We start from the raw sequence: 18,118 nt of genomic DNA, 5'->3' as shown, positions 1-18,118 counted from the left end.
AACATGACAAATGAGCGCAGGAAGCTCCATCTCAGTCTCGTCTTAAAACACAGGGATTTCTATGACTCTAAATTAGCCGCTCCCAGACCGGCCCCGTGCACCCGTTTCCTTTCAAGTGACTGATTCATATAAGGCAGAAACGGGATATAATGGCCCCCGACTTCCTCAAGCGCATGTGTTGACATGATATCGCATAAGGGTCTGTCTGTTTAACTATACTATGATGATCAAGTGTGCACTCCGAGGCTGGGTGCGTGACGGGAACCACATTTCTCTTTGGGATGTTGGTGTTTGCATAAGCACATCGAGGCACCAGCTCACAGGAATGAAGTATGCACAGTTTCCATTTCAGATGCAGCTCTATCACTTTGCCAGGAACAACAGCACTATAACATAATGTCAGAATGATGGGTAATACATAGTATGTTGTAAATGGAATTTACAGTGCAGACATGTGTGTGTGTTTGCATATCCATGATAAGTGCTAACAGGCTCGCCAGTCCAGGTACTTACATCTGGTCTGAGGCTGGCTGCTCGCTCATACTGCCTCTCTGCTGCCTCATTTAGACTGGCCTGCCTGTAGAGAGGGATGAACAGAAGGTAGAGACTATAAAACTGTGCACGTAATAACTCAATTCATATGAATAATACTCCACTAATAATAAAAAAATGACTGATAATTGTATTCATTAATTTTATAAAGTACAACTAATCACATGAATTACTGTAATTAGAGTCCACCATTCACTGCCAGTGTTAATTGGTAATATTACTTGGAATAGATTCACTGTATGTTAACCAAAGTTATATAAAGCTATTGTTTCCATCTAAAGTCACTTCCCTCTACTGGAAAAAAAAGTGAAATCATCTATATGGTCCATGAAAATTGTAGGTTGTGAATTTTTGCATACTTATCACAACATGTAAAAAAATTAGCGCTGTATTCAATCACAGAATAGTCATAATTACAGTTTACACCACATGACAGTATATCCTTTTGATACCTATTTATTCATTAATGTCCATTTGTTATTATTATTATTATTATTTTATTAACATACAGTTGTTTTACATCAAATGTCTTTGTTCTTCACTGAGATTTCATATATTTTGGAAAATTTGTGGTTAATTTCTCACTGAATAACAATAAATCATAACCACATCTTAGTATTTGATCCTACAGACAAAGCTGTTTCTCACAAAGCTAAAAGTGTGGAGTTTTTTTTTTAAATTCAGGAACCTCTGAATAAATGAATGAGTACACCCAGTAATATGTTAGCCAATGGGTAGTACAGCTCGTTCTTTGACTGCGCCAATGTGTAAATCTTTTTTGATGTGGGCTTGTAGAACACTTTGGCTTCTAACAGAGCCATTAGATAACTGTGTCAAGTGATTAATATCTTTGGTAAGTACATGTGAAATTGCTGATAATGCAGTTTAAAGCTCATTTCGGAGCGCCGATTCACCACATTAGGCAACAGTTAATGTGCTCCATACATCTGATTTCATCCTGAGAGTACATGAGCCTGACTTTGAATGTGCCAAAGTTAACACAGTCAAATAAATCACTCTCTCCTGACATGGTTAATAACATTTCTACGATTAGGATTTAAGTAAAATATGTCTTCGATATACTGGGTTCGGCTAATATCATAATCATCATCTTAAAGTGTCCGACTCAGGAAGTCAGGTTTAGAGGAAAATACAGTAGGATTAATCTTAAACATGCAATTAAAAATAAACAGCTTTGTTGTTAAATCATTTAACACATTGCCATTTTCTATCTACAGGACCCTCCTGTTTATAGTCAGTCAATATACAAATTTCCACTTAAAAAAGGAGTCAAGATTTCTAACTCACTTTTATTATCACTGCAGCAGCTTTAGCGTTAAATCCAGCTAATGACAGGTGTGTGTCGTATTTATGAAACTCTAATCCTAATCCATTTGGATTCATGTCACAGAGAGTCTCAGCAGTCAGACCAGAACACAGTGGAATAATCTGTCATTTAGATTTACTCCTAACGTTTCCAAGAGCAAACCTCAGCCAAAACCCTGAGACTTTTAACTTTTTACAAATCCTCTGTGGTGTTGCTTTCATGGTGGATGCTAGAGAGCAGTAATGACTTTACCAGATATGTAGAGCAAAAAGGAATTAAGGCACATTGCTCCAATATTCCCTTCAGTTGCTAGGAGTAGAGGACATTTCCAGTCTCTTTTGACACCTTTTAAGACTTATAAGCTGTCTATGCACGTGCTTGCCAAACTTTAAGGGAAAATTCTCCTATGCTTTCTTTACAATCCCCGGACTGATACCTCACCATGATGAACTGAACCTGTAATTCTGTTTATATGTGTAATACATTATAGGTTTTATGGCAGCTATTTGCAAAGAGAGAACGGCAGCTATTTGCAAAGAGAGAACATACATCCTATAGGTATAATTTATATTTCAAAGTTGGTTATGAAATGGCAGTGGTACAAAATAAACCCCACAAACAGTGAAGCACTGCAGCAAAACTCTGTATTTCAAGAACCCCAACAATTTCTTGAAGTAAAAGCTCAGTCAATTTTCTGCACTGCATGCTCTTTCAAGTAGGGAAACTCCATTTGTAAGCGGTTGTTGTTGTATGTCAGCGGTTAAGCCAACCTTAGCATGTGAGCAGCACTGAAAACCACATCAAACTCTGAGCTGTCCAGCTCCGCAGCTCTCTCTGCCATCTCTGCGGCCTCGCCAAGACGAGACTGCTCCAGCAGAAACTGACCTGAAAAACAGAAAGATGTGCTTGTTACTGGGGCACAGCAGAAGTCTTTAAACCCTGAGCTAGTTTTGCTTTGGTGGTGGCAACAACAATCTGTGTATTTGGAAACTCTAAACTAAGATGCCAGAATAGTAAAGGCTTTGCTTCCAGAAAATCAGCTTGTATTATCATTGTAAGCATTATGCTGAAATTAGCATTTAGTTCAAAGATAAACTAGTTAGTTAGTTTAGCCTTACTGTACATGTGGAAACACTGTTGGCTCATAGTTTGTTAGTCATTTAACCCCTTAAAACTGGACTAAAGTATCTCTACATAAGAAACTATTAGCAACATATTAGTATATTTAGTATACAGTACTCTACAGAAGATAGTGGTGTCATAGCAGTTCTGCTTAGTAGTCTTTTAGCCATGATAGTTAGTCAGCTAGCTTAGGGATGGCAACAATGATCTGTTGATTGATTGATTGATGATTTACAAACATACAAGGCATACAACGCTAAAAATGGTAAGCCATCTACTTCCTGAAAATCAGCATGCTGACATTGAAAGTTAGTTCAAAGATAGAGGCGCTGTCATGGGCCTAGACATAGGATTTTTGTTGGTTTGCTAAGAAAATTATTCATAAATTCTTCCTACTTTTAACTTTAGCATTAGGCTATTAATGCGTTTAAGACAACTTGGATGTACCGAAGAAGTCGGAACTCCAACTCTGAAATTTCAGACTTCCGACATCATAGGATTCACGCTACAGGTTAACTCAAGAGGAGATAAACATGGATGCCCGAAAGAAGTTTGGCATATTGTGGATGATTGCTGAACACGAAAAATATTTGCAGCAGCAATTTATGCTTATTATTTCAACTTCCCAGTTTGACGCTGTTCAATTCATTTTTCACATCTATTTTTTCCGGGTTGTGAGTTGTCTTGAACGCAGCATATGTTATACCAAACTGCATGGAAGTGGTACTGAGGGGACAGGGAAGGCAACGACAGGCAAAGATGGAGACTGGAGGAGACAAAGGGAGATGAATGGATGTGACGAAAAGGCACAGGAAATGCAAAAGGAGTCGGGGAAAAGCGATGGAGAAGCGGGACAGTGAGAAAGTGATGGGTTGTTGTTTTGTTGGACAGCGGCTGTGAGAGCACTGATGAGACGGAGGTATTTCCCTGTGTTTTCCTGTGGGAGAGCGGCCACCTGGTGTTGCACCCACAAGTGCCTGCCGCAGTGGCTATAAATCAGGAGAGCCTGGGCACAGATGTTGCTCACTGTGGGATGAGGGGAATGTGGGGAGGCTCCGTTGAGGTGTGTGTCCGTTGGCTTCTCTTACACTGAAAGCTTTTGCTTGGATGCAGCCGCAGCTGATTTATTTATAACCGGGTCGTATAAGGGACAGTTTGCATTAAAATGTGTTGCTGTGAACAATGGCAGGAAAGGGGGGGCTTGTCTCAGCTATCACCCTCAGTGTCCTCACTTCCCTGCACGCTCTCATGTGTGTGTCTTTGTGTGTGCATCCGCTGTGTTATAATATGGACAGATATCATCGGCGCTCACACCTGGAGCTCATCCAGTGGACCTCGGGTAGCTAAAGGAGCCAGATTTGCGATAAAAGCAGAGGACCAGACCAAATAAACATCACCTATAGCAAGAAGTTACAAGATAACACAGAAAAACAGATAGGCAGAGAATGGGAAAGACTGGAAGAAGGGGAAACAGCTCATTCCAAAAACAGCAACACACCCCTCACCAGGGAGAAAACTAAACTCAAACCCCAAGATATCCAGCACAGAGAAAGCACCAGGAGGAATGGAGAGCGATAAGGAAGAAGAGAAAAGGGACAACGCACAATGGTGCTTTCAGCGAGACAGGACAGATTTCATTTCCTATGAATATCCTGGAGATAGGGACACGGAGCAGCGAGAAGCCTGTTCCTCCTCACCGATATGAAACGCAGCATTAACAACGGCTCAGGAGGAACGTGGTATCATGTGTTACAAATGGTAAACACTGTACTCTGATCCTGCCTCCTCGGCTCAGATAAACATAGCATACATGCCTGTTTGTATACGCGTTTGCCGCCATCTGCAAAGCCTCAGACAGCTCCAAACGCTCCCAGCACTGATACCAACCAATAAATTAAATGACAGGGCATTACCGCAACCATTTTTTAGGAAATGTGATAAAAAAAACAACGACAGGCTACATAAGCAATGAGCTTGGATCCAGCACCAAGGACTTAGTATATTTAATGACTCGAGATGAAATTTTTTATCGCTCTGTCAAGCACATCCATATATTTCTGATTTGAATGCCAATTTTAAAACGGGCTTTGTTAAATAGGGGTTTACAATGTCTATAATCTCCTCTTACCATAGTGCATGTAGCAGTTTCCTTTTGTTGGGTCGAGCTGAATAGCTCTCAGAAAGTACTTCTCTGCTTCTGTCTTCTGCCCCTGGAAGAAAAAAAAGGAAGGAAATCATTATTTACATCTCATAATTTATTTATTTAATTTTTTCCCAGGGAAAAAAATTGTAGGAACCTTTTATTGTATAACTCAGAACTGAAGGTGCAGGCATGACAAGGAGGAAAAGGCCATCACTGAGCAGCTGGTGTAAGACACCTTTGTTGTCACTTTTCAGCGCGTAGGCTACTATCAAGACCTCCACCGACCTTAGACCAAAATAGGACGTGGAGTCCAGATGTGCAGCACAACTGTTCTCAGTTAGTAACTTTGCATCTAATTCTTAAGTGCTCAAACGTTTCTTCTGTTTGTCACCATTTAAACAGAAGAAACATATAAGTCCTTTTCCCCCTAAGCTAATTTATGATTAACTGTAGCCTACAACAAAAAAAGGCTAAGCCTAATGGGATTATGAAATAACATGACTACAAATTATACTGTACAATGTAACAACATATTGTGTAGCTGGGTATCTTGTGATACAAAAAGCCTGTGATATTTTACTGTATCTGCTATGAAATGTGCACTGACATGCATCGGCTGAGGCATTGTAATCCTGCTGTTAGCTCTCAGCAGGAGCCTGATGCTCATAAAGAGCACAGTGCCCCTCCTCCCACGTCTGTCCTTTAAAGAAAAACCTCCAAGGTGTGCCTGTGTGCATATGTGTGTGTGTGTGTGTGTGTGTGTGTGCGTGTGCACCTGCAACCAAACTGAGCGAGATATTGCGTCTACGCACGAGGCTCAGCTTTCTCCACCTCTTCTCTTTCATGTCTCAGCACTGATTGCTTCCACATTGCCATATTGGACTTGCCATGCAATAAGAAATGAGAAGACTGGGCATATTAGGTTTGCTTGATTACCTTTTTTCCCCCGTGCCCACGATCGCTCTAAATGAGTGAGGGAATATTGGACCTGGATGGCTTATTTCACATTTTCTTTGGCTCTTTTCTCTTTACATTCAATTAAACCTTTTCCCCGGCCATCCATCAGAACTGAGAGTGGAGTTGTTCAGTCCAGTTCGGTTGGTGCGAGTCATCATTTAACAGACTCGTGAAACGTCAGCTTTAGTGTTATTTTTTTATGGCCGTATGGACTTCTTCTGTTTTTGCATTACCAAGCACAACGGGAGGCGGTGGTCTTCATTAGTGCTGAGTGTATCTAGATACAAAGCTGAGGTTAAGTCAGCTGACTGTTGACTGACCAAACAGCACTGCTATGCAGCACTATGGTTGGGGTGAACCACAGTACAAGACTCCAGGTTGACCTTTCCCTCCCCATGCCTGTGCTGTTGATTGACTTCGGCGGGACAGCCAAAAAAATGTAGCTGATGGAGTGATTCAATAAGGAAGCAGAGTAATTGCATTATAAGCCTGTCCACTGGCCCATTGTCCGGGGTCCATCCAATCTCCTGTTCCTTAAGCCCTGTAGTAGTGGAGGGGAGGGGCGGGGGGGCTCTCTCTGTGAGTCAGGTCCCCGCATGGATCTGGAGCCCCGAGCCTGAGGGAGCACAGCAGATGTCCAGCCACACCGGGCGACTCTAATCTGAACCTGTGCTCAAGGCATGTGTGTGTCTCTTACTGTAGTGTGCGCTATGTATATCTTCAAAATCTTTCAACATAGATGAGAAATAATCGACACTGAGGTTTAGAGCCGCTGAGGGTTGCAGCTGCGAGAGCGTCACAGGACGGCGCGGCCGCGGCAGGTCGGTTGTGTCTTTGCTCGGTATAGACCCGAGGCCGTGGAAGCGAAAGAGGTCAAACATCTCTAGAGAGGTTGTAAAAGGGCACACGGTTCAGCTCCCCACAAACTAAACTTGAGTCAGCTGTGAACACATCTGCCGTCACATAAATGTGTTTTTGTTTTTTAAGGAGAGGGAGAGGTGCCGGGTGGACAGGAAGTGCACGAAATAAAATAAAAAAAACATTTGGGGGAAGTTGGGCAAACTTGCCTGCCCTTGATATCCTCTGATCCTCTGACGCACACACACACACACACATAAATATATATATATACAGACACAGTGTGGGGCAGAAAAACACACAGATAATCTGGAACTCATCCAATCACAGAGAGATAGCTTTCATCTACACCAGACAAACTCCCCATGACCGTGACCTTCAGACATCAGACATGAATTTATGAAGCTTCTTTATAGCCGGTTGGCTTCAGTCCTGGACCAGGGGGTCGATCCAAGGTCGCCCCAAAAGCTGTTTAATGCAACATTTCTGTCTTAATTTCTCCTTTCCCGGAGAGTTATCCTCCTCACCTATTCCACCGGTGATGCCGGAGGTCAAACACCTTATTCATGAATGCAGCACAGTTTGTGTTTGACGTCTGATCAGAGGGAGCGGCGTTTGTTTAGCATGCACCTCTCAGAGTCTGAAGCTCACACACCTCATAACAATTATCGCAGTTCTTCAGGCTCTGCGGAGGAATCGATGGGATGGCTTTGCCTTGCTGCAATGTCCCATAAGTCACTCAATATGCATTATTCATCACTCCACTCTGCCACTTCAGGCTCCATTTAATTACACTCTGCCAGGTAGTTAACCACTGAAATCGTTAATAAGACAATGCTTGGTCTTGTTTCATGGTCCCCCCCTCCCTTCCTCTGTGTGTGTGTGTGTGTTTTTGTGTGTTTGTGAGTGTAATTAGACTTACAATGATGGACAGGAGTTTGCCGTAAGTGAGGTGGGCGGGGATGTGGTCAGGCTTGGCCCTGAGCGACTCTCTGTACCAGTGGCCTGCTTCCTCCAGCCTGTTCAGCCTCATGTAGGCCTCTCCTGAAACACATTTTATTTTAGTAAAAAAACAGAAACAGAAAACAGAGAATTTTGCTATATATCGTTTTACTATTATTTCTTCCATATTTCTGATTAACGATGTGAACTTTGGCTGTTTTTCTTCATTTATTTTATTATCAGCAAACTCAACCCTGACCTAACTCATTTTTTTCTCTAATCTTTTGATAAAAAAAAAGAAAAAGAAAGTTTTTTCATGTCAAAAAAATGTGATTTTTATCTTTTGACTCTCCCTACCCTGGTGCATGGATGAACAGTTAATATTAACAGTGTGTTTTCTAACAGGTGCAGGGCAGATAAAGGGCCTTGAACTCAGCATTCCTGACATGCTGAATAAACCCCAAACGCCGTTTTCTCAGCAAGAAAAATAGTTGTGCTTGAAGCCCTATGAGATTTTGTTTGATGTAACGACAATCTGTCGGCCCCCGGGGTAAAAACGACACGAGCTTCAACAAAGTTTCCCCTGGACATCGCAGTAACACAAACACTGCCCTCCTCCAGCCCCTCCCTCCATCTGACAAAACACACTTCCTTTTCTCATCCAGCGTGTCCATGGAGCCCATGCAGACATCTCCCTGCAATCTCAGCTATGCCGTCAGGATGAGCTTCCAATAATGTAATTAGCGTTACAATAACAAAGAGAGGGATGTGATTTATTACATGGATTAGCTTCAGTCCTCTTCAAGAGGACACAAAGCCTGTCCGCACATTTATGAGCCTCGGCTCTGAAATCCAACAGGTGGTTCAAGTCCTCCGAAGGTTTTGTTTGGCAATGAGTTCATGTCAATTTGTTTAATTCAATTCAAAGCTCAGATAAAGTGGAAGACCAACATCTGAAATGGAAACAAACATGGAAGATTCATCACTGAAGCTGGGGCCGAACTTGACCGAGGACAGCGCTGTTTTTTTTTGTTTTTTTATAGAAAAAAACCACAGCCTATACAGCGGATGCAAATTTAACAACATGCACCGTGTGGTGATGTTACCTCATCAAAATACAACACATTTACACTTCAAAGCAGGTATCAAATAAGTAGTGAATTTTTAATCCTGCCATTGCAGCGGGGGTGAAACAGGGTCCAACAGCGACTTACCCATCATGTTGAAAAGGCTGTGTGGTGCAAACTGTCTGGGCATTTTCTGCACGGCTTCCTTATAAACAGACAGGGCCTCCTGCGGCAGGGGGGAAACAGCGAACTTAGCAAGTCCAGTTCTTGTTTAACGTCAGCATAACGCAGGCCTTGTAATTGATGAGGGACTCTTATTTTGTGCAAAACAGGCCTTTCTATTTACACAGTTGCATTTGCAAGGCTAAATGGCTGAGCTTATAGTCCCACATAGAAGATACTGTATGTGGTTAAATCATCAAGTACAGTAAACTTTCCCGTCAGCTGCACAAACTACAAACACCAACCTCCTGCTGGCCCTGTTCATGGAGCAGTTTTCCCAGGTTGTACAGGCAGCTGGTGACCGAGCTCTTGTGGGCGTGGGGGTCCTTCAAGTTCTCATCAGGAATGTCAGCACAAGTGAGGAAGGTGCGTTTGGCCTCGTCCAGGTTGGCCTGGTTCATCAGGATGATTCCTGTGTTCAAGTAGGCCGCTGCGAGAGAGAGAGAGAGAGAGAGAGGGGGGGGGGGGGGGGTGCGGGGTGTTAAAGCAAGATGGATACTATTCAAAACACAGACACAAGCACATTAGAGCCTGCTGTCGCCTGCACAATCACTGACAGGTCTTCAGGTCTAATATACACACTGACAGCAGACTACAACTAAATACAGCTTCATTTTGTTGAACAATGGTCAGTGAGCCATGTTACAATAAATATGAATGTCAAATATATCAATACAAATGTTTGACTGAGTATCTAAGAAAGGGCGAAATGTGCACGGTCTTCATACAGTATAGTGTGGGGAGACGGCCGAAAAGAGTAAGACAGATAAAATTACCATAAGAAAAGTAAGTAAGAAAAAGAAATAAATCAGGCCAAAAAGAGATAAAGCCGTAGGGGAACTGGGGAGGAATTGAAGGGTTATCAAGCAGAGTAGAAACCTGTCCTCTCAGAAAATTGTCCTTGCTACAGTAAATGGCACACGAGCACTCAAGTGTTACATTGAATCTCATCATGTTCCCCTTCAAGCTGAGACGGCCCGAGTGCGGCCCTCTTGCTGGATGTCCCCGTGGTAAAAGAACACTCAGCATTAAATCTGGAGCACGGTGATGATCCAATAAAAAAAATAATAAGATGAAATCCTTAGCTCATATCTAATTAATCCAAACAAAGGCTCGGCCAAAGTCGAGTAACAGTAATCTAATCTAATGACGACTCTTCACCTCTTCATGACCACATCATTTCACTTTACTTACATGCCAGTGTTGGCCGACTTGCAATGGCCAGTTTGTAATAATGCAGAGCTTCAGCAGGACGCTCATTCTCCTGCAGCAGCAAACCTCTGATGCACAAAGAAAAAAAACAACAAAATGTAGAGACATTTTACAACGCCACCAACTGCAGAGCCGAGAATTTGTCTCGCAGTTTTAAAGCTGCGAGGGTAAAAAAGTACGATTTGACCAAAATTACAGCACGTCAAGTTGATGAGGGGACTTTGGGTGAAAGCTACGAAATAAAAACACCACAGCTTGTATCCCTTACCAAAAATACCAAGATGCATTACCCCAAAATACCCAACCATCCATCATGTTCAAATAGGACCTCTGTTTAAAAGAATGCAAAACATCATCATTTGGTTTTCCTCTCTCTCCCTCTCTCTCTATGTGGCTCTGCCAGCTTCCTGGCACCCGTAACTTGAGAGGGAACAGACGACTAGAGAGAAAAACAGTGTCAGCGCGAGAGAAAGGCACACAGGGCTGTTGTGAGGTTTTGGCACTTTTTGACACCTTACGTTAGAGGATTGGATGTGGCTTTATCTTCTGCCAGATGCTCTTCAAACCACCACTAATCAAATAAGTAGCAGGATTTAGATGAAGAGCCACCTGAGACACAGAAAGTTACTTCCTCTTTGTCGTACTCTTGCATCATACCTTGCTCCGTGTCTCAGCTGCATCTCTCCTCCTGTATTAGATCTATTTTTGTTTTTTGCCTTCTATACAGTACGTTCTTCTCATCTGTCACTCTCCTCTCTCCTCTTCCCTGCCTTTCTTGTTCTGCCGCTGCGATCTCCAGTGATGGATCGGATGAATCAGAACTTCGTGTCAAGACTTTGCAAATACGAGGAAGAAGAGGAGGAGGAGGAGGAGAAGCGGGCATCTCCAGCACTTACAGGTTATACAGCATGTCAGCCATGTTCCCTCGGTAGTGCAGAGCGTTTCTGTACGACTTCTCCGCCTCCGCCATCTTGCCTTGGTTCTTCAGTACGTTCCCCAAGTTTCCCCAGGCTAAAGGAGACATGTCAGTCAAAAGTTAGACTGTCAGTGGAAAAACACATGGTTGGTATTCACTTAAAAGACACAGTTGCTGCCGTCATTTAGCCCAGATAAACATTTGCAACCAGCAATTTAAATCATAAATGATTTTTATTTACTTGATCGCATGGTTACACTGCTTATTTTCACTGATATAATCTATTTACTGTTATTTATCTATTTAAATAACTATTTCAAAGTCAGTCTTGCGTGAATGAGCGTGAGTATCATATTGTTGTTTTCTCTATGGGCTCTATTGCAGCTCTCTGGCTCTGAGATGGTTTTCTGTGTTATTCTTTTTTTTTCGTGCCTACTTTTCCACATCGTTCAGGATCATAAACAAGCCTGGCTACAGTCCGTTTCTGAAGACACCCTGAGGATATGTACAGTGGGGTCCAAAAGTCTGACACCACTTTCCCGTACATAAAAAACTGGACTGGGTATTCTCTGAAAATTGTTAAGTAGTTTTCTGCACACCTTTTTCCAATCTAACAAAATAGGCCATATCTTTCAAATGGTTTTATTTTGTCAGTGGTGTAAGGCCTTTGCTTTGAAGGACCCTCTGTGGAGTTCTCTTGTAAACATCTGTTTCTCACTAAAACACCTTGTATCTATCATTGAGGTCTAAATGTGTTGCCTTCCTCATTAAACATTCGCAAAGCAGAGTTTAAAGAAATTTAAAGATGCAAACATTGTTTACATTTGCCTTTATTATATCGCAGTCTTTTAGGAACCAGCCATTGCTGTGAAATAATGGTGGGGGTATCAGCCTACTGTGTTGTGCCTCCAAACAAAACCAATTATGTCAGGGAATTTAGAAACACTTTTGACTGCAATGGTCACTGTGGGTCAGCTAGCTCTGTGGCTAATGTCGGTAAACGGTTTCAGATAATGTTAGTTAATCTTAGTAAACATGTAGAAATCCCTTTAAAACTGATATTGGATTGATATTAAATCTTAATATCAGCTTTACAGGAAAGTTTAGGAAACATAGCTAACATTTAGCTGCTATGAGCTCATGGTCATAGGCCTACTAGTCGGTGGTGTTCATAAGGAAGTGAGTCTCAATAAGATTTAATATGTTGTGTTTTTAGTCACATTGTTAAATCAATATGTACAAGAATCAGGCAGATAATTAAATCCAAGCTTTCATCCCATTGATAACCAGAGCTTCTCTCTTACCTTTAGCAGGATTTACACTGATCCCAGACTTGTAGAGATTCTCCTCATTGCTCCAGTCCCTGTTTCTTTGAACAGTTCGGAGTCCATTCAGCAGCACTAGTCCCATACAGAGACACAACAGCAAGGCCTTGGAGCCTCTAGTCCTCAGTCTGACATATAAGGCTCTTGCACCAGCAGCAACCAGTAAACAAAAGCCTATACTGGGTATGTATAGTACCCTCTCTGCAATTACAAAACCTACATAAAAGAACAGGTTGGTGGCTGGGATGAAAGGCAACGACAGGATGGTTAATGAAAATAGTACAAGGTTTTCTGTAGGGGGAAGGGACGTCTGTGGAGGGCAGTGGTGAAGTCCAGCTGACCCGTTCATGGTGGTCTTTGTCGGCCAATGGTCTGTGTTATGGTTTGTGTCAAGAGCATGGAAACCGTTCCCATTAGTGATTGATTTCCCATTAGTGACATGAGCTTTCCCATTGGCCTCCTTGGCTTTGGAGGAGGAGGAGGAGTGACCACGAAGGCCAAACAAAGCCAGAAGGAAAAATCCACCATAGAAGGCAACGGTGTGAAGGTTCCTCCAGTCAGCAATGGATCTGACCAAGGGCACGGCGTCCATGGACCAATCGAAACTGAGCCTGTCGGGGCAGAGCAGGAGCCATGCGTTGGCGGCGGGCAGGTGGAGGAACGTTAGCGTTCGCGTGAGGAAATGCGCCGAGTCAGCTGCAGGGTTGTCAGAGTTGGAGAAGTTGGGAGGCTTGTTGCCCATCCAGTAGAGACGAGCTGACAGCAGAATCACTCCCCAGGAAGCCAGCATACCAAGACTCAGCAAAACACTGATGTTCTTTTTCTGGTGGAGAGAGAGGAGAGAGAGAGAGGGAGAGAAAAAAACTTCAGTCAGGCCACAGCGTTTTGTCTGCATTCCAGGGCACCTGATGTTGTTTTCATTTAGAGAGCTATTTTTAATTTCTGTCAAGTCTTTCAAGTAGTGGAGCAAAGCAACAGTGGTCCTATAAATGTATTTTTTTTATCTCTGCGGACTGCAAGATATGAAGACACACATTCCTTTCTTTGTGATAATGTGCATCAGAATGAGCATTTTGTATTTGATTTATAAATCCGCCTCTGCAAAAGGAAAAAAAAAAAACATATCTCCTTGATTTATCATTTTGCTGGTGTAGTATAGTAGAAATCTCTGGAATGTTTTCGATAGCTGTCTGGGGCTTAAACCGCGCTCATGTACAATTATACAATTCTCTGTAACACTGGCATACTTCTCAAAATTAAAATGCACCGCAGCCAGAAACAACACCGCTCTGTTTACACGAAAATAGTAAATTACGACATGTTGACACTGGTGAAAGACACACTGGGGTTTGGACAGCTGTGCACCGTAATGGATTGTCACTTTCGGTCAGCAACAATAAGACTTGTTTGAATCAAGAAATACTCAATTCTAATGGAATATGTCACATTGAAAGTGATGAAAGATGCATTATTTTCAATTTCAGTTTTGGTTTGCCAGTGAATTCTTAGATGTCGAGAACGTTTTATTAAAGGATAACAGGGGAAAATCCCCAAGTCTAAAGATAATAGGAGAGCAATATCAACACATTTCCATATGGATGTGAAGTAAGGATTACTTCTTTAATTTTCCATACATAAGTAATCCTCCCTCCCTTCAGTTCTGACCTAGTTGGGGTCAACTTTGAAGTAAATTTGAAGCATGAGAGGCTTTCCTCCTAAGACTTTCCTTGTTGCCTGTCAGCGAGTGTGACTTGTAATCAGCTTAGGCCTCATTGTGTTGGTATGTAGATGCTGTTTACATCTCATAAGAGCATTAATGCTGTAGCATGATCACCATTAGGTCCACTGTCACGCAACACCTTTCACCGAACTGTCACAAGCCAACCCGGGCACTCACTCACTGCGACTTCAGCTCAACAGTCTCTTTATGAACCTCCAAGTTTAAATAGCATAAGCTCAGAATTATGTTAAAACTCTTAATGGCTGCAGTGATAGATACTTAATATATAGAAGATGTTCTGTGGATGATGACTGTTAAAATAAAAAGGAGGAAAATGTCTTTGATGCAGAAATTTAATTTGGGTACTCTGTGATACTCTCCAGGGCCAAGAGTATAATTCATTTCAGTTGCTTCACCACGAGCTGTGTACATGTCTGCAAGCCTGTAAGTGGCGTTACGGTTGCTAAGACATGACAAGATTGCATGATGACCTGTTGACCTTTGGACGCTGGCTTCTTAAATTACATTTATCAGTGTCAGTGGGGAGAGAAATGGGAGGGCGTGGATGTTGATACAGATGCACAAGTTTGGTTTTCTTGTCTATCAGATGCTCTGATGTCAGACTCCTTCAATACCACGTTTGGATATGATACTTTCTGAAATCAATTACGGCTTAAATCCAATTTAGCGCTGCCTCTGTTTTTTTGCCCAGATTAAGTAAATCTGATTTCATTTCTTTTGCTTAACACTGATTAAACTGGAATGTCACATCAGCAAAGACTTATGGACAGAGACAGGCTGGCGCAGCCCCGACCAAAAAGAAAAAGAAAAGTTCTTGTTAATCATGTTTCTCCCAAAGTGAGTTTACCAAGTGGACTAAATACAACATAGCATCATGAGTGATGATCACAGAGATGCTGCTCACTTCCTATTTTCTAGGCCCACTTATTCTTTCCAAGCAGCAGTGTAATATGAACTCCACTTGAACCGGTCCCAGGGGAATTAGTGCTATGCGTGTGTGTGTGTGCATGCTTGTGTACTGTAAGTGCTGTTTATACTGTGTAGTATCATTACGCAGGACAGGAGACGTTTACATATTAGTGCTGTAGTAGTTGTGTTATCTGTATTGGGTTTAATATTCAACATCAGAGCCTCTATAACTCACAGTGTTGATCCTCTGAAGCCCGACTTCAGCTTTTTATCTCTCAAGTGAGTTTACACTACTGTGGTTATAATTTAGACTCTGTATAATCCACTTTAAATGAATTGCACAATAGGCAGATACAATCTTTTTTTTACAACCACACAGTGGACAAAGAACACGCTTTCATTTGTCTCATTAATAAACCTGACCGCAATATTCCCTTTTTTTTCAAACCCATGAATAAGCTCATGTGAGCACTTTCAAGAACCATAACAGAAAACACAAGTTATCCATAACAAAGCCATGTTAGGATTAGAGTAAGAGGTTTAGCATTGACTCGCATGACCCCCTGGCTCCAGTTTAGTTATTGATTTCCCCGGGTCTGACATGGAACGCCGTGTTCCTCGGGAGGTAGAGGTGGGAAGTTCAGCTAGTTACAGAAAGCCACTTGTCAGTAGTAAGATGGAAAAAGGCCAGTTCAAGTAGCCACTATGAGAGGTGGTGAGGAACTGAGAGTGGAAGAAAAAAAAATTGGATATTGATCTGAAAGCTGAAAGGTGGAACACAAAGGATAAGAGAGAGTGTCTTATACACAAAGGGAGGGTGGGGGGCAGTGGACGTATTGATGGATGAGCCCATATTGTCTGTCAAGGGAGGAAACTGTCTGAGAAATCCAATTCTGCTTGGTATCAGAGGATAAGCCAATTCCAGCAAGAGAGTCATTTGTGGTATTTAGGTGAATGAGCTTCATTTTACCCCTCACTGCCTTGTCTATTTCTAAATCGTTCCTTAATTGACTTCCCGATCAATCACACACAAACACACACACACACACGCACACACACTGCAGAGCGGAGGCTGGTTCAGCTTTTCAAATGATGCATGACCATGATTTCACAGGCTCAGCAGTAAATAACCGTACCATCTTCAAGCCAACAATAGTTCTACTAAGTTTGCTTTTAGAAGCAACAGGTTGCAGGTTCAGGTTGGTCGTCTGAAGCCGGCAAGAAATGGAAAGATTTTTCTTAGGAGTGGAAACCAATACTGAGGAAGTCTGGTGTGACCTTTCCTCTCCACTCAGTAGAGTCTTCTGTTTTCCGTTGAAAATGGGTCTTCAATGATCTAGCATTACCCTCCTATTCCCCACTCAACTGCAGCGTCTAATTGCTCTAAAAAGGTCCTTCAACTTCTACTTAGCTGTTGATTTATTGATTTTCCAAACAATTCCAGCTTCCATTGTGATTATATGGTAGGAGGAATATTGGCAGGGCGCTATCCTGACTAATACGCCCGTTAATATCAATTGCTTTGAGCTTTGTGGATTCTCTAACTGTGCATAAATCCATACAGAAAACTGACTTAATACCAAGAATGAAATACGACCATCACCGTGGAGGCGCCAACGGGCAGGCTATCACTGAATCTGCTCTGGGATTTAAGGTCGGAAAATAGCTAAGGTTGGACAAAATACTGGACAATGCTTAGACCTTTACACAGGTGTAACTAATCACAGTGTGGGCGGCAGCACGGCAGCACCAGGGCAGAACTCATTAAGGTTATGGGCTACACCGGTGTTCAACACAGAGAAAATAAATGCCTCCTCTTCCTGTGAGGAAAAAGGAAACAACATTATTTTCCTGATTTCTTTGCTTCAACTGCAGGCTAAAGATCACAGACTGTTTTTCAACCCTCTCCCAAAATGCCACAACCACAGTGGCAGGAATAACAACCTCCAGTTGGCATGATTACCATGATAAACAGACCACTGAACCAGCAGAACAAAAGCCATCATGGCTACCAATGACTTAAGTAGGTTTAAGCACAAAAACGACATGGTTAGCTTCAGGAAAAACATCACGATTTCGGTTCAAATATGTACTTCCTTGTTGAATGCTCCTTAATAAAAGAAGTGCTAAACACTCTTGTGTAACTATGTAACTATGGGTCGTAATAACCTGTTGTGGTTGGTTTTTGGTTTTTTTTTGGAGGAAAGGCTCGCTATGCCACATGCACCGAATGCTAATACTATAATAGGACTTTTATGGCAGTATATAAAATTGAATATACTTAAATATTTATACTAATAGAAAATGAAATAATGTGCAAATTCCCCTTGAACAGTCTTGAATTTCACATCATATTTACATCCAAGTTTACCAGCGGGAAAAATCAAGAATGCACCGGCAAAACACAAAACAGGAGAGACAGTAAAGATTGCACTGTTTTTAGCTTTACTGGTGTCTTGACTTAAATTCCTGGCTCCAGCTATGATTGATTGACCTTCATGAAATCGGTGTGTATCCATGGAGGATGGCTGGCATAATCCCCAGCCAGCTGTCAAACATAACATCCCGTACACTCTCCAAGCCTTTGAACCTAACTCTCCTCCACATATCTCCTCCACTTTGGATCCTCATTTGGAAATTCACCGTCAATTGCCGTGGCTCTCCCTCAGCTACTTTTTATTCTCTTTTTACTTTATTATCCACCCTCTTTTTTGAATTAACCCTTCTCCTATTCTCCTCACCTTTCTCTTTCCACACATTGACATCCAGCATTAGGCTCCCGAGCCTTCATCTTTTCGCCATGCTATTCATCATTAGCTCGTATT

General features: G+C 42.1%; 1 protein-coding gene across 1 annotated transcript in view; it reads right to left on the bottom strand.

Annotated features, from left to right (window-relative positions):
• Positions 1-18,118, bottom strand: part of tmtc2a (transmembrane O-mannosyltransferase targeting cadherins 2a) — a gene marked incomplete at both ends in the record, with an annotated part of 54,860 nt that overhangs the window by 3,179 nt on the left and 33,563 nt on the right. Inside the window, 9 exons of the mRNA XM_083999395.1 lie at positions 514-577; positions 2,650-2,764; positions 5,130-5,211; positions 7,882-8,003; positions 9,116-9,194; positions 9,436-9,620; positions 10,385-10,470; positions 11,299-11,413; positions 12,623-13,466. Of these exons, the coding sequence (XP_083855521.1) occupies positions 514-577; positions 2,650-2,764; positions 5,130-5,211; positions 7,882-8,003; positions 9,116-9,194; positions 9,436-9,620; positions 10,385-10,470; positions 11,299-11,413; positions 12,623-13,466 (1,692 nt within the window). The remainder of the gene's footprint in view (positions 1-513; positions 578-2,649; positions 2,765-5,129; positions 5,212-7,881; positions 8,004-9,115; positions 9,195-9,435; positions 9,621-10,384; positions 10,471-11,298; positions 11,414-12,622; positions 13,467-18,118) is intronic.

Source organism: Trachurus trachurus (assembly GCF_905171665.1).
Source record: "Trachurus trachurus genome assembly, chromosome: 23".
Lineage (NCBI taxonomy): Eukaryota > Metazoa > Chordata > Actinopteri > Carangiformes > Carangidae > Trachurus > Trachurus trachurus.
This window is presented reverse-complemented; position numbering and strand designations above follow the sequence as displayed.